This window comes from Callithrix jacchus, chromosome 5 (assembly GCF_049354715.1).
Source record: "Callithrix jacchus isolate 240 chromosome 5, calJac240_pri, whole genome shotgun sequence".
In the NCBI taxonomy this organism is placed as follows: domain Eukaryota; kingdom Metazoa; phylum Chordata; class Mammalia; order Primates; family Cebidae; genus Callithrix; species Callithrix jacchus.
This window is the reverse complement of record NC_133506.1, coordinates 140,639,537-140,656,547: the sequence shown is the minus strand read 5'-3', so window position 1 is coordinate 140,656,547 and position 17,011 is coordinate 140,639,537. Positions and strand designations below refer to the sequence as shown.

General features: G+C 44.0%; 1 protein-coding gene across 3 annotated transcripts in view; it reads left to right on the top strand.

Annotated features, from left to right (window-relative positions):
- The window catches only part of LATS2 (large tumor suppressor kinase 2), a 93,116-nt gene extending 77,096 nt beyond the window's left edge, over window positions 1-16,020 (top strand). For 2 of the 3 annotated variants that reach the window (XM_078375129.1, XM_002748886.6), the window contains 4 exons: window positions 3,530-4,112; window positions 6,110-6,292; window positions 8,306-8,412; window positions 13,713-16,020. In XM_078375129.1, coding sequence (XP_078231255.1) covers window positions 3,530-4,112; window positions 6,110-6,292; window positions 8,306-8,412; window positions 13,713-14,207 — 1,368 coding nt within the window. In that variant the 3' untranslated portion in view covers window positions 14,208-16,020. The remainder of the gene's footprint in view (window positions 1-3,529; window positions 4,113-6,109; window positions 6,293-8,305; window positions 8,413-13,712) is intronic. The other variant, XM_008998005.6, reaches the window with a different exon arrangement.
- Window positions 16,021-17,011: the final 991 nt, after the last annotated feature.

The following is a 17,011-nucleotide window of genomic DNA, read 5'->3' as shown; positions in this document are numbered from 1 at the left end:
ATCTATACATAGTATTTGTATCTTTGTGGGGTACATGCGATATTTTGTTACATGCATAGGATATGTAATGATGAAGTCAAGGTATTTAGGGTATCCATTGCCCTGGTGTATTTGTTATTTCTGTGTTGGAAACATTTTGAGTCCTCTCTTCTAGCTATCCAAATATAGAATACATTTTTACAAACCATGGTCACACTACTTAATGAGTTTGTTCTTAATATCCAACTGTATGTTTGCACCAGTTAACCTCCCATCTCCCCTCAGCACACACACTGTTCCCACCTCTGGTAACTGTCATTCTACTCTCTACCCCCATGAGATCAACTCTCTTAGCTCCCACATATCAGTGAGAACGTGTGGTGTATTTTTGTTTGTTTGTTTGTTTTTAAATGGCACAATATGTGACATTTGGATAGCACCATGTGGTGTTCTTACAGAACTTTCTGTTCCTGGCTTTTTTTCACTTAACATAATGACCTCCAGTTCCATTCATGTTGCTGCAAATGACAGGATTTCATTCTTTTTTATGGCTGAATAGCATCCCATGGTGTACATTGCCCACATTTTCTTTATCCATTCATCTGTTGATGGACATTTAAGTTGATTCCATATTTTTGCTATTGTGAATAGTGCTGCAATAAATATGGGGTGTATCCCTTTGATACACTGATGTCTTTTTCTTTAGATAAATACCCCATAGTGGCTGGGCGCAGTAGCTCATGCCTGTAATCCCAGAACTTTGGGAGGCTGAGGCGGGCAGATCACCTGAGGTTAGAACTTTGAAAACAGCCTGACCAATATGATGAAACCCCATCTCTACTAAAAATACAAAGATCAGCCTGGCATGGTGGCCTGCACCTGTAATCCCAGCTACTCGGGAGGCTGAGACAGGAGAATCGCTTGAACCCAGGAGGCTGAGGTTGCAGTGAGCTGAGATTGCGCCACTGCACTCCAGCCTGGGCAACAAGAGTGAAACTCCATCTCAAAAAAAAAAAAAAAGATAAATACCCAGTAGTGGGATTGGCAGATTTTATGGTAGTTCTATTTTTAGTTTATTGATAAATCCATGAGCATCTTCTTTTTTTTCTCCTTCTTTTTGATAATAGTCATACTAACTGAGGAGAAATGGTCTCAGCGTGGTTTTGATTTGCATTTCCCTGGTCAATGGAGCGTCTTTTCATGTACCTCTTAGCCGTTTGTGTGTCTTACTTTGACAAGTGTCTGTTCAGGTCATTTGCTCACTTTTTTTTTTTTTTTAATTAAGACAGTCTCCCTCTTTTGCTCAGGCTGGAGGGCAGTGGTGCCACATCTGCTCAGTGCAACCTCTGCCTCCTGGGTTCAAGCAATTCTTCTGCCTAAGCCTCCTGAGAGCTAGGACTACAGGCATGCGACACCATGGTCAGCTAATTTTTATATTTTTAGAGGGGGGTTTCACCATGTTGGTTAGGCCTCAAACTCTCAAACTCGTGACCTGAAGTGATCCGCCCACCTGCCTCAGCCTCCCAAAGTGCTGAGATTACAGGCGTGAGCCCCTGCGCCTGGCCTTTTGGCTCACTTTTTAATGGGATTATTTGATATATTTTTTGCTTGAGTTGAGTTCCTTGTATATTCTGAATAGTAGTCTTTTGTCAGATGAATAGTTTGTGAATATTTTCTCCTGTTCAACAGAGGTATCCTTTTCACTCTGTTGTTTCCTTTGCTCTGCAGAAGCTTTTTAGCTTAGTATAGTCCTGTGTGTCTATTTTTGTTTTTTTTACCTGTGCTTTTAAAATTTTAGCAATAAAATCTTTGCTAAGACCAATGTCATGGGGTATAGTTTCATAGCCTCTTGTCTTATTTCTAGGTCTTTAATCTATTTGAAGTTGATTTGCCTATATGGTGAGAGATTGGGGTCTAGTTTCATTCTTCTGCATATGAATATCTAGTTTTCCCAGCATGTATTGAAGAGGGTGTCTTTTCCTCAGTGTACGTTCTTGGCACTTCTGCAAAACTCAGGTGGCTGTAAACACATGGACTTTTTTCTGGGTTCTCTATTCTGTTTCATTGGTCTTTGTGTCTGTTTTTATCACAATACCAGGCAGTTTTGGTTACTCTAGGCTTGTAATATATTTTGAAGTCAGGTAACAACTTTCTTCTTTTTGCCTAGGATTGCTTGACTATTTGGGCTCCCTGTATATTGTTTTTTCTATTAATGTGAAAAATGTCACTGGCATTTTGATAGGGATTGCATTTAATTGGTAGATTGCTTCAGGTAATATGGTCATTTTAACAATATTTAATCTTTCTATCGGTGAATATGGAATCTCTTTTCATTTGTTTGTGTCCTCTTCAGTTTCTTTCATCAGTGTTTTGTAGTTCTCCTTGTGGAGCTCTTTCACTTTTTGGTTACATTACTCGTAGATGTTTTTATAGCTGTCGTAAATGAGATTTATTATTGGTGTATGGAAATCCAGATATCCATAGGCAGAAGAATGAGACTAGGCCCTCTCTCTCACCATACACAAGTCTATCTAATGTATGCTCCTGATTTGTTATGCTGATCATTGACTTTTCCTCCTGCTTTCCCATTTCCCCCGAGCTGCTGAAAAATTAGATGACTCCTGGAGTTCTGGGAATGCTGTGGTCCCCTTTCCCACTGATTTTTGTTAATAGAAGTTTCCCTTCGTTTTTAGAGCCTAAAGTCTCCTAGAGAAAGAACTCTCTTTTTTGTCTTAACTTTTGATTCCAGATTCGTGTCTGTATATGGATATAAACAAAAAACAAAACTGGCCGGGCAAGGTGGCTCATGCCTGTAATCCTCACATTTTGGGAGGCCAAGGTCGGGGGACCACCTGAGGTCAGGAGTTTGAGACCAGCCTGGCCAACATGGTGAAACCCCATCTGTATGAAAAATACAAAAATTAGGCCGGGCACGGTGGCTCATGCATGTAATCCCAGTACTTTGGGAGGCTGAGGCAGGTGTATCACAAGGTCAGGAGTTCGAGACCAGCCAGCTAACATGGTGAAACCCCGTCTGTAGTAAAGATACAAAAAATTAGCCAGGCATGGTGGTACGTACCTGTAATCCCAGCTACTCCGGAGACTGAGGCAGGAGAATTGCTTGAACCTGGGGGGCAGAGGTTGCAGTGAGCCAAGGTCACACCATTGCACTCCAGCCTGGGTGACGGGGAGACCTCAAAGCAAAACAACAACAGCAAAAAAATTAGCCGGGTGTGGTGGTGTGCACATATAGTTGCAGCTACTTGGGAGGCTGAGACAGGCGAATCACTGGAACCTGGGAGGGAGAATGCAGTGAGCTAAGATTATGCCACTACACTCCAGCCTGGGCAACAGAGTGAGATGCCATCTCAAAAACGAAACAAAACCAGTCATTACCTTTCTTTGTAGTACATGAGACCCATATTTCTCTGTTCTCCTTTCTATAAAATGAGTTAGTTTCCTCTCAGTTCCAGGACATCCCCATCCCAGTCATTTGTTATCATGGGACTTCTCTAATATGAATCTTCCTTCTTCTTTGCCTTCTACACAGGCTGGACTCTGTGAAGCTGAGCAGGAACAGATGCGGAAGATCCTCTACCAGAAAGAGTCTAATTACAACAGGCTAAAGAGGGCCAAGATGGACAAGTCTATGTTTGTGAAAATCAAAACCCTGGGCATCGGAGCCTTTGGGGAAGTGTGCCTTGCTTGTAAGGTGGACACTCATGCGCTGTACGCCATGAAGACCCTGAGGAAGAAGGATGTCCTGAACCGTAATCAGGTGGCCCACGTCAAGGCCGAGAGGGACATCCTGGCTGAGGCAGACAACGAGTGGGTAGTGAAACTCTACTACTCCTTCCAAGACAAAGACAGCCTGTACTTTGTGATGGACTACATCCCTGGCGGGGATATGATGAGCCTGCTGATCCGGATGGAGGTCTTCCCTGAGCACCTGGCCAGGTTCTATATCGCAGAGCTGACTTTGGCCATTGAGAGTGTCCACAAGATGGGCTTCATCCACCGAGACATCAAGCCTGACAACATTTTGATAGATCTGGATGGTCACATTAAACTCACAGATTTCGGCCTCTGCACTGGGTTCAGGTGGACTCACAATTCCAAATATTACCAGAAAGGTATTGTCTTAAGCGTGCCACATGTACTTCCTATGTGTAGATGTCACTAACCCATCGCAGGCAACTAAATTTCCCATGCTGATAGTTCCTAGTCATTTTGAAATTATCTGTCACTCCACTATTATAATTTGGTGTGACGTCCTTCCCTTCCCAAAGGAATAGTATGATATATACATTTGTTTAAGTTAGTAGATTTCAGGTTTCCTTTTTTTTTTTTTTTTTTTTTTTTTTTTGAGATGGAGTTTTGCTCTTGTTGCCCAGGCTGGAGTGCAGTGGCGCTATCTCGGCTCACTGCAACCTCTGCCTCCTGGGTTCAAGTGATTCTCCTGCCTCAGCCTCCTGAGTAGCTGGAATTACAGGCATGCACCACCACACCCAGCTAATTTTGTATTTTTATATTTATTTATTTTTGAGGCAGAGTTTCGCTGTTGTTACCCAGACTGGAGTGCAATGGCACGATCTTGGCTCACCGCAACCTCCACCTCCTGGGTTCAAGCAATTCTCCTGCCTCAGCCTCCCTAGTAGCTGGGACTACAGGCACACGCCACCATGCCCAGCTAATTTTTGTATTTTTAGTAGAGACGGGGTTTCACCTTGTTGACCAGGATGGTCTCGATCTCTTGACCTCGTGATCCACCTGCCTCAGCCTCCCAAAGTGCTGGGATTATAGGCGTGAGCCACCACGCCCGGCCTGATTTTGTATTTTTATTAGAGATGGTGTTTCTCCCATGTTGGTTAGGCTGGTCTCGAACTCTTGACCTCAGGTGATCTGCCCACCTCGGTCACTGTGTCCGCCTACTGTATTTTTAAGACGATAGGCTACAAGGTGTCACAGAGCCTTTGTGGGGAACCATCATCTGCCTCATTAAAGGAAGCCTTAAAAAATAAAAGATTCAGCTAGGCGTGGTGGCTCACACCTATAATCCCAGAACTTTGAGAGGCCAAGGCAGGCATATCACCTGAGGTCGGGAGTTCAAGACCAGCCTGACCAACACAGAGAAACCCTGTCTCTACTAAAAATACAAAAGTACCCGGGTGTCAAGGCACATGCCTTAGGAGGCTGAGGCAGGAAAACTGCTTGAATCCGGAAGGCGGAGGTTGCGGTGAGCCGAGATCGTGCCATTGCCCTCCAGCCTGGGCAACAAGAGTGAAATGCTGTCTCGAATAAATAAATAAATACCCTGTAACCCAGCACTTTGGGAGGCCGAGGCGGATAGATCACGAGTTAAGAGATCGAGACCATCCTGGTCAACATGGTGAAACCCTGTCTCTACTAAAAAAAAAAAATTAAAAAATTTAAAAAATAAATAAATACATACATACATACATAAAAAGATAAGATCCACAGCCTCCCAAGGAGTCCTCTTTTATAGCTAACCTGAATCTGTGTAGTGTTTATCATTTAACTTCATTTCCTGTAATTCTGCCATTTGGAAAAGCCAAAAACAGCTGGTTATTATCTTCTTTGTGGCTCGATTCTTGAAATAGTTATTTGAATATCATCACTTAGCCTTTTTTTTCCTAACTGAAAACCAACTCTAAATCATTTAATTCACTCCTATTTTTTGGCATTGAAGTCACCTTTGTTCTTGTTGTTTAAATCTTCCTAAGGTTTCCATGCTCATCGTAAAATGTGTGTCAGGCAGATGTTACCTTTTGATTGTGGCCTGAGTGCTAGGGGTGCTGTCCCGGCAGTTCTTCCAGCGTTTCCTGCCTGCAGTACCTCCCTGCTAGCTCAGCACGATGTGTGGTTTCCTGTGGTTCCTCGCCGTAGTTTCTACCTCAGTGCTAGCGCTGACCTTACCACGTATGTCTCTGAACTAGGAACAGCAGGCTTCCTCTACAGAGCAGCTTGGGGGATTCTCTGTCCTGATGTGTCAGGAGCTAATTGGAACGACTTTTCTGTTTTAAGCTGTTGATTTGTTGAGGTATTGAAGAGTGAAAATTCACTTTATGTTTTGTTCTCTTCTTTTACCACCCCTGATTCTTGGGTGAAGGGAACCATGTCAGACAGGACAGCATGGAGCCCAGTGACCTCTGGGACGACGTGTCTAACTGTCGGTGTGGGGACAGGCTGAAGACCCTGGAGCAGAGGGCGCGGAAGCAGCACCAGAGATGCTTGGCACATTCCCTGGTGGGAACCCCAAACTACATCGCACCTGAGGTGCTCCTCCGCAAAGGTATGTGTGCCACACCAGCCACCCCATGGGAGGTCTGCTTCCCTTCAGACCTGTGAGCCGAGTCTCCCAGCTCTAGCTATCCAAGCGCCTAATGCTTCCAGTCATACTTTTGTCCTCATGGAAGCCTGAAAACTACTTATTTCCCCAACTTACAAGCCTCACTTCTGTCCTAGAAGTGCCCTTGCTTCAGGGGGTTGGAAGACATGCACCATTAGGCCAGTGTCCACTGACCCTAAGGCTCTATCTAGACCCAAGGGAATGACTCCAGCACTGATTTTCACCGTGAAATGATGGAAACTACTCTGAGGGCCACAGGACCTCTGCTCAGTCTGCCCAGACCACACATTTCTGGGCTCTAGCTTTCACTTCTTCTGGCCCAGGCTCCTGGCTCAGTTGTGCTATGTGCAGCTGGGTGCTTATGTGACAGCGTTTGAAGATCCTTTTCCTCTCATTCTCCCTGCTAGAACACAAGCAAAATTGGCAGGTACCAGTTGTATGAAATAACTAGTGCTCATAACATGTGTCTCCTGGATGGATGTTTCATTCTGTCAAACAGCATTGGTTCAGTACATGAGGAATCTTTTGTCATCCTGCATGGTCCACAGTGACGGTGTGGTGTTGACCTGACTGTGTAATTAATCCAGAAGCAGGCAGCTTTGTTGTTTGAAATCTTTGGAGCCAGCCAGACTCAGTTCAAGTCTGGTTTTCTTTGCTAGCTGTGGTAATCCAATGCAAGTTACTTAACTACTCAGAGCACAGACAGCAAAAATGACCTTGAGAGGTTGTGAATAACCTTGGTGCCCAGTGAAGGTCTACTTCCCCCTGCCACCTGCAGCATTCCCAAGGAACCATTGCTTGGGGTTTTTTGCAGCCTCTGGTGCCCAACTCAGACAGGAAGGGATAGGACAGAGAGATAACAGAGGGACCTGAGGGGGCTACCCTGGCACATGCAGCTGTAAGCACCCCCAGACTGACCTCTTAACATCCCAATTTACACTTAGCAAGGATTAGGTGACATCGAGATGAGCCTGGCTTGATGGGACATGAGGCTCTGAAGGAAAAGTGGGAGAAAATGAAAAGTAAACAAGCCTAGCCACAGCCTCTCAGAGGCCAGCCCTGACCCAGCACAGCTAGGAGCCCAGTGAGGAAGGCCGGGCTCCATGGGGAGAGCGTGCTTCGCTTACAGTGAATTGTCCAGTGGTTTTCCCCACCTCCTCCCTATCTCCATATCCTTCAGCTTCATCCAAAACTAACTCAGAAGCCTCCCCAGAAAGCACCCCCTGAACCCTCACCTAACTATTTCCAGGTTATAGCACTTTATGTTTTTTGGTTTCTGTTACTTTAATTGGCGCCTCTGTATGATCTTTAAGAACATAAAATTCTGGCTAGTAACTAGTTGCTAACAATAAAAATAATGTTTTTAAATAAAAAAATATTTTCAGGCCAGGCACGTTGGCTCATGCCTATAATCCCAGCACTTTGGGAGGCCAAGGCAGGTGGATCATTTGAAGTCAGGAATTCGAGACCAGCCTGGTCAACATAGTGAAACCCTGTCTCTACTAAAAAATACAAAAATCAGCCGGGCGTGTTGGTGCTTGCCTGTAGTCCCAGCTACTCAGGAGGCTGAGGCAGGAGAATCACCGGAACCCAGGAGGTGGAGACTGCAGTGAGCTGATACTGTACCACTGCACTCCAGCCTGGGGACAGAGTGAGACTCCCTCTCAAAAAAAAAAAAAAAAAGGGTATTTTCTTATGACACTGATTAAAAGTACGAAAACATAAGTGGATAAGTGGTCATGGCTGCCGCCCACCCATCCATTAGCATGCAGGTACTTACATAGCTCCATCTTCCACACAGTGCGATGCTTCAGTGCACTTTCCCACTTAACAGGAAATCCGTATGTTTTCAGCATCTTATGAAATTCACCTCACTACAAAGCTGACGGTTTGCAAACTGGAGCTTTTGTGGAGAATCTGTGCCTGCTTAGGGATTGAGTGAACTTTGTCTTGCAGGGTACACTCAGCTCTGTGACTGGTGGAGTGTTGGAGTGATTCTCTTCGAGATGCTGGTGGGGCAGCCGCCCTTTTTGGCACCTACTCCCACAGAAACCCAGCTGAAGGTAAAGTGAGAGGAATCGCACATCTGCTTGCTGCAGACACCTGATTTTCTTACGCACCCATGAATCTTTGGTCAGCATTTGCCCTCTTATGAGTAGGGTAGGAATGGTGATTGTATATGATGGCATTTTTTAAACTAATCTTATTATTTTTTAGATTATTGTTGTCAAATTTTCTATTTTGATAAGCAATGCTATGGAATTGGACTCTTTTTTTTTTTCTTCTCTTAGGCAGAGTCTCGCTCTGTCACCCAGGCGAGAGGGAGTGCAGTGGCGCAGTCTCAGCTCACTGCAACCTCTGCTTCCCTGGTTCATGTGATTCTCCTGCCTCAGCCTTCCAAGTAGCTGGAACTACAGGCATCCATCACCAGGCCTGACTAATTTTTTGTGGTTTTAGTAGAGATGGGGTTTCACAGTGTTAGCCTGGATGGTCTCGATCTCCTGACCTCGTGATCCACCCACCTTGACCTCCCAAAGTGCTGGGATTACAGGCATGAGCCACCTCGCCCAGCCTCTGTTTATTTTTATTTTTTTGAGATGGAGTCTTGCTCTGTCATCACCCAGTCTGGAGTGCAGTAGCGTGATGCTGGCTCACTGCAACCTCCGCCTCCCAGCTTCAAGCAATTCTCATGCCTTAGCCTTCTGAATAGCTGGGACTACAGGCGTGTGCCACCATGCCCAGTTAATTTTTGGATTTTTAATAGAGATGGGGTTTCACCACATTGGCCAGACTGGTCTTAAACTCCTGACCTCGGGTGGTCCACCTGCCTTGGTCTCCCAAAGTGCTGGGATTACAGACATGAGCCACTATGCCTGGCCTGGACCCATTTTAATACCTGAAATTCTTTTAAGTCCTTGGCCATCTGCCGCCTTGTTATTTCCAGGCAAGAAAGTGAGGATCAGCAAAGGTGTGCTGCACTATCTCCCCCACCCGTGCCTGCCCTGCAGAGAACACATAGAACTCCAGAAACTCCAATTCACCTCTCAGCTACAAGGGTGTTGGGGTGCCAATACCCCTTGCACAGTCAAAAATCTGCATATAACTTTCAGCTCCCCCAAAACTACTAATAGCCTGTTTACTGGAAGCCTTATCAGTAACACTCAATGAACACATATTTTGTATGTTAGTTGTATTAGATCCTGTATTTGTAAAATAAAGCAAGCTAGAGAAAAGAAAATGCTGATGTAATCCCACCACTTCGGGAGGCCAGGGTGGGCAGATCACCTGAGGTCAGGAGTTTGAGACCAGCCTGGGCAACATGGCAAAACCCATCACTACCTAAAATACAAAAAATTAACCCGGCACGGTGGCGCATGCCTGTAATCCCAGCTACTTGGGAGGCTGAAGCAGGAGAATCGCTTGAATCCAGAAGGCAGAGGTTTCAGTGAGCCGAGATTGTGTCACTGCACTCCAGCCTGGGTGACAGAGTAAGACTCTGTCTTAAAAAAAAAAAAAATCATAAAGAAGAGAAAATAAGTTTACTATTTTCATAATTGAAAGTGGATCATCATAAAGGTCTCTGTCTTTGTCTTCAGTGGAGTGGGCTGAGGAAGGGGAGGGGTTGGCCTTGTCTCTGGGTGGCAAAGGTGGAAGAAAATTTGAGTGTATGTGACCCTCAGACTGTGTCGTTCAAGAGTCAGCTGTATATCTAAAGAAAGGTTTGTTTATTTGGATATTATATCATTGTTGTTTGCAAACTGTCAGCTTTGTAGTCAGGCTAGTTGTGCATATTTTTAGTATTCATTCGAAATAGTTAAATAATTATTCTGTCAATCACTCGAGACCAAATTATTGGTCTTTCAATGACAGCCATTTGCTTTCTGAAATGAGTTACTAAGGATTGAATTGAGAATTGGAATTAAGAATCTGCAGTCTGGCCGGGTACAGTGGCTCATGACTGTAATCCCAGCACTTTGGGAGGCCAAGGCGGGCAGATCACGAGGTCAGGAGTTTGAGACTAGCCTGAGCAACATATTGAAACCTGTCTTTACTAAAAATACAAAAAATAGCCGCATGTGGTGGCGCATGCCTGTAATCCCAGCTATTCAGGAGGCTGAGGCAGGAGAATTGCTTGAATCTGGGAGGTGGAGGTTGCAGTGAGCCGAGATCTTGCCACTGCACTCCGGGAAAAGAAAAGAATCTGCAGTCTTCAGAGTGAGATGCTATCTCAAAAAAAAAAATAAAAGAAAAATAAGAATAAGAATTTGCAGTTCAGTGGACCTAGGAGTTTTCACACTGCCTCGCAGACATGACCACTAGGGATCCTAAATTAATACCTTTAATTAGAAAAACCCTAAAGTAAGACCGGACACCATGGCTCATGCCTGTAATCCCTGCACTTTAGGAGGTCGAGGTGGGCAGATTATGAGGTCAGGAGATCGAGACCAGCCAGGCCAACGTAACAAATCTTCATCTTTACTGAAAATACAAAAAATTAGCCAGGCACGGTGGCAGGCAACTCAGAAGGCTGAGAGAGGAGAATCTCTTGAACCTGGGAGGCGGAGGTTGCAATGAGCCAAGATCACACTGCTACACTCCAGCCCAGGCGATAGTGCGAGACTCCATCTCAAAAGAAAGAAAAACCCTAAAGTAAGGCTTAGTTTCACTCTAGGAACAGTAAATTGGAATCTGGCATTGTCTGCACCCTAATTGAATTGCTGAGCCACTCACTAAATTGCCCACATGATAATAATTCAGGTTTTATTCTGGTAAAATATACGTAACATAAAATTTACCCTTTTAATTATTTTTGAGTGTATGATTCAGTGGCATTAAGTACATTCACAACATTGTGCAACCATCACCACTCTTAATTTCCAAATGTTTTAATCATCTCAAACCCATTAAACAGAAATTCCCCATTCCCCTTTCCGGCACCTCCTCACCTCTCTTCTGCTTCCTATCTCTGAAGTTTGGCTATCTATGCTCAGGAATTCTTTTTTTTTAAGACAGGATTTTGCTCTGTATCTCAGGCTGTATTGCAGTGGTGCAATCTGGGCTTACTTAATCTTTGCCTCCTGGGTTCAAGTGATTCTCATGCCCAGCCTCCCCAACAGCTGGGATTACAGGTGCCTGCCACAAAACTGGCTAATTTTTGTATTTTTAGTAGAGATGGGGTTTCATCATGTTGCTCAGGCTGGTCTCGAACTCCTGACCTCAAGTGATCCGCCCACCTTGGCCTCCCAAAGTGTTGGGATTACAGGCGTGAGCCACTGTGCCCGGCCTCAGCACTTCTTGAAGTGGATTCATGCGGTATTTGTCTTTTTGTGTCTAGTTTATTTCACTTATTGTGAAGTCCTCAGGGTTCACACATGTTGTAGCTTCCTTTTTAAGGTGGAATAATATCCCACTGTATGAGTCTCTGCTTCAGTTCTTTTGGATATAAACCAGAAAGTAGAATTGCTGGATTATATGGTTGTTCCGTGTTTAACTTTCTGAGGAACTGCCAAACTGTTTGCCATAGCGGCTGCACCATTTGACATTACCACCAACAGTGGCAGAGTGTTCCAGTTTCCCTAAATCCTCAAGAAGTATTTTCCTGTTTGTGTTTTTTTAAATAGTAGCCATCCTAGGAGATGTGAGGTGGTATCTCATTGTGGTTTTGAGTTGTATTTCCCTGTGATTAATTATATTGAGCATATTTTCATGTCCTTACTGGTCATTTGTATTTCTTTGGAAATACCTCTTCAAGTTAATTACTCTTTTTAAATCAAGTTACATGGTTTTGTTATTGTGTTGAGTTGTAGGAGTTCTGTATATACTCTGGATACTAACCCCTTTTCAGTTACATTGAAATCTGTTCTCCCATTTTGTGGGTTGCCTTCTCACTGTCTGTAATGTCCTTTGATGCACAAAAGTTTTAAATTTTTATGAAGTCCAGTTTTTCTTTTATTCCCTCTGCTTTTGGTGGCATGTTCAAGAAATCAGTGCCAAACCCAATGTCATAAAGATTTCACTCTGTTTTCTTCTAGGAGCGCTACAGTTTTCAACAACTACTTAGGGGCTGGGCACAGTGGCTCACACCTGTAATCCCAGCACTTTGGGAGGCCTAGGAGGGCAGAACACAAGGTCGGGAGTTCGAGACCAGCCTGGCCAACATAGTGAAACCCCGTCTCTACTAAAGATACAAAGAAAATTAGCCAGGCATGGTGGCAAATGTCTATAATCCCAGCTACTCAGGAAACTGAGGCAGGAGAATCGTTTGAACCCTGGAGGCAGAGGTTGCAGTGAGCTGGGATCATGCCACTGCACTCCAGCCTGGGTGACAGAGTGAGACTCCATCTCAAAAAAGAAAAAAAGAAAACAACTACTTAGGTTCAAACCAAGCCTCCCACCCACACGAACAGACAATCTACTGCTATGCCTTATCCACTGTCCCATCACCCCAGCTGGTAGCCAGTCAGGTTGGCCTTGTTTCCTCCTGATTCTAAGCGTAAACAGTAAAGAAGTCCCCTAGGTTTTGTCTTCACAGTAGACACATCTCTACGACAAGTGCTTTTTTTCTTTTTTTGAGACAGTGTCGCTCTGTTGCCAGGCTGGAGTGCGGTGGTGTGATCTCACCTCACTGTAACCTCTGCCTCCCGGATTCAAGCGATCTCCTGCCTCAGCCTCCTGAGTAGCTGGACTACAGGTGCGCACCACCATGCCCAGCTAGTTTTTGTATTTTAATAAAGATGGGGGTTTCACTATGTTGGCCAGGATGGTCTTGATGTTTTGACCTCGTGATCCACCTGCTTCAGCCTTCCAAAGTGCTGGTATTACTGGCGTGAGCCACCATGCCTGGCTGACAAGTACATTTACTAAACGTCCAGATGGACAGATGGATGGTTTGTGCAGTTGAGCACGTAAGATCACATGGGGTCAGTCAGCTTTATTCTTCTCTTTGAGATTTCTTTTTCTTTTTTTTCCAAAACCCCAATTGGCCATTTTTTGACCACAATAAGTATTTGAATGACGGCTGTAATGGTTTGACAGAAATCCATTGCCATAGTTAAAGAAATAACTCATAGATCATTATTCTCTTCTTATTTGTGGAAAGCACAAAATTCTTTAGCTGAACAGTATTTCCGATAGAAGACAATCTATCTTTTCATCTGTATTTGACTGGTCATCACAGCCTCAGGTTGTGAGCCACCAACTGAAATGACTCTGACTTGTTCTGACTGCTAAGATCAACAACTGCTGCTTCTGTGTATATTCTAACTCCTCTCCTATCGTGAAACTAAACTTACTGGAAAGTCATGTCCCAGAACTGCCTGGGATGTGAGGAGAAGCTAACATGTTGGTTCTGTTGGTTCCTCAGGTGATAAACTGGGAGAACACGCTCCACATTCCAGCCCAGGTGAAGCTGAGCCCTGAGGCCAGGGACCTCATCACCAAGCTGTGCTGTGCTGCAGACCACCGCCTGGGGCGGAATGGGGCTGATGACCTGAAGGCCCACCCATTCTTCAGCACCATTGACTTCTCCAGTGACATCCGGAAGCAGCCGGCCCCCTACGTTCCCACCATCAGTCACCCCATGGACACCTCGAATTTCGACCCTGTAGATGAAGAGAGCCCTTGGAATGATGCCAGCGAAGGTAGCGCCAAGGCCTGGGACACACTCACCTCACCCAGTAACAAGCACCCTGAGCACGCATTTTATGAGTTTACCTTCCGAAGGTTCTTTGATGACAATGGCTACCCGTTTCGATGCCCAAAGCCTTCAGGGGCAGAAGCTTCGCAGTCTGAGAACTCAAATTTAGAAACCTCTGATCTGATGGATCAGACTGAAGGCTGCCAGCCTGTGTACGTGTAGACAGGGGCCAGGTACCCCCACCGCTCACTGCCTCCCAGGTCAGGGTCCTGGAGCTGGTGCCCTAACTGGCCTACAGGGACGCCGAGGGCCGCTTTGTTTTAAATTAGTCCACTGATTACTTCACTTGAAATTCTGGTCTTCACCAAGAAAACCCAAACCAGACACTTTTGAAAACAGGACTCAGCGTTGCTTTCAATTGGCTTGTCAGGACCTTCACTGCATTAAAACAATATTTTTAAAAATTTAGTACAGTTACAAAGAGCACTTATTTTGTTTATATCCATTTTTTCTTACTAAATTATAGGGATTAACTTTGACAAATCGTGCTGCTGTTATTTTCTACATTTGTATTTTATCCATAGCACTTATTCACATTTAGGAAAAGACATAAAACTGAAGAACATTTGATAAGAAATCTCTGTGCAATAATGTAAAAAAAAAAAGATAACACTCTGCTCGATGTCACGGAGACCATTTTATCCACACAATGGTTTTTCTTTTGTATTTTTTCCCACATTTCAAAATTGTGATATAATGTTAAAAGCTGCTTTTTTTTGGCTTTTTGCGTATTCTAGTATAATAGGAAGTGTGAGCGAGGTGATGATGTGGCTGTGATTTCCGACGTCTGGTGTGTGGAGAGCACTGCATGAGCAGAGTTTTTCTATTATAAAATTACCGTATCTTGCCATTCACAGCAGGTCCTGTGAAGACGTTTTTACCGAGTGTCTTTAAAAGAGGTGTTCTAGACAATGTGCTGATAACGTATTGTGCGGGTGACCCCTTTGCTATGATTGTATCTCTTTACTGTTTTGTTCAAGAAATGCAGATGTGTAACTGAGAAGTGATTTTTGTGTGTGTGTGTCTTGGGTATGATTGGATTCTTTGGGGGGAAAATGAAACATTTGTCATATACTGAACTTATATAATACATCAAAAGGGATTAACTCAGCTATGCCAAAAAAGAATTGAAATGAATCACGGACACGCGTCCGTTTCTGTAGTCCGTTTGCTCATTCGTGCTTGGTGGGGCTGGTATGCCATAGCTCTGCCCCTGCTACTTACCTTTTTGCTGACAGAGTGCCCACACTGAAAGGTTCAGCGAATGTTCTTCTTTCTGTTTTCTTCTGTTTCCATCAGGAAACTGAGTCATCTAATGATTCTCTCACTTTTTTCTTTTTTAGTGTGCTTTGAAGTGTGAAATCTTAACTTGGTTTAAACAATGCATATTTCTAACCTTTTGTAAAAAAGCAAAGATTCTTCAAAATGACATTGGAATAAAAAAATAAGCCATACGTATTTTCTTAGAAGTATAGATGTGTATGTGTACATACATACACAGATAAACACAATATTCCTTATTTCAAATTAGTATGATTCCTATTTAAAGTGATTTATATTTGAGTAAAAAGTTCGATTCTTTTTTGCTTTTTAAAAAATCTGATGCATCATAATTTTCATCATATTATTCCGCATATTTTTCCTTGAAGTTCTTAGCATAATGTATCCATTACTTAGTATGTATCTAGGCAACAGCACTTACAAGTTTATCAGTGTCTGAACTGAAAAAATAAGATTCCTGTGTACTGGTTTACATTTGTACGAGTGGCATACTCTGAAGTCTGCTGTGCCTGTCGTGACTGTCAGTATTCTCGCTATTTTATAGTCGTGCCGTGTTGTTACTCACAGCGCTCTGACATACTTTCATGTGGTAGGTTCTTTCTCAGGAACTCAGTTTAACTATTATTTATTGATATATCATTGCCTTTGAAAAGCTTCTACTGGCACAATTTATTATTAAAATTTTGAATCCAAATCCTGTAGTTGGTGTTGTGTCTTACGGGAATTTGTAAGTCCTGGCCCCTCTCCGCGTGTTCTAACTCCCCCATGCTTTCCCTGTGACAAACGTGAGCCAGGGTTGCACAGCACAGACAGGGCTGTCTCAGGAATGGCTTGGGAGGTGGAAAAACAGGCTTTCCAGGTAGACACATAAAGTCCAAATCAGGCTGTGGTTCTGTGACCAACTTATGTAAAATGGGAGCAAAATCTGCCTTATTCGGATTGTTGAGTGGCTTAAGTGGCATATCAAATAAATATGGTGGGTGATCAAATAAATCATGAATAGGAGCTAATTCCCCAGCATAATATATTAAACTGAGAGGACAGCTATAGCTCCTGACCTTTCATTTTAAATGGCTGATGAGGCCGGGCGTGGTGGCTCATACCTGTAATCCCAGCACTTTGGGAAGCGGAGGCGAGCAGATCACCTTGGGTCAGAAATTCGAGACCAACCTGGCCTACATGATAAAACCCTGTTTCTACTAAATATACAAAAATTAGCCAGGCGTGGTGGCAGGTGCTTGTAATCCCAGCTACTTGGGAGGCTGAGGCAGGGAAAATTCCTTGAACTTGGGAGGTGGAGGTTGCAGTGAGCTGACACTGCACCACTGCACTCCAGCCTGGGTAAGAAGAGCCAAACTCAAAAAATAGGTAGGTTGGTCTCAAAAAAACATAGGTAGGTAGGTAGATAAATAGATGATAAAGGTTGATGATATTAAGAAATCTGGAAATAGAGTTTGTATACTTAAGAATAGGTACAATCACATGGTTTAGAAATCAGAACATATTGGCTGGGTGTGGTGGCTCACGCCTGTAATTCCACCACTTTGGGAGGCCAAGGTGGACAGATTACCCAGGGTCAGGAGTTCACGATCAGCCTGGTCAACATGGTGAAACCCATGACTACCAAAAAAAAAAAATTAGCCGGGAGTGGTGTTGCACACCTGTAATCCCAGCTATTCGGGAGA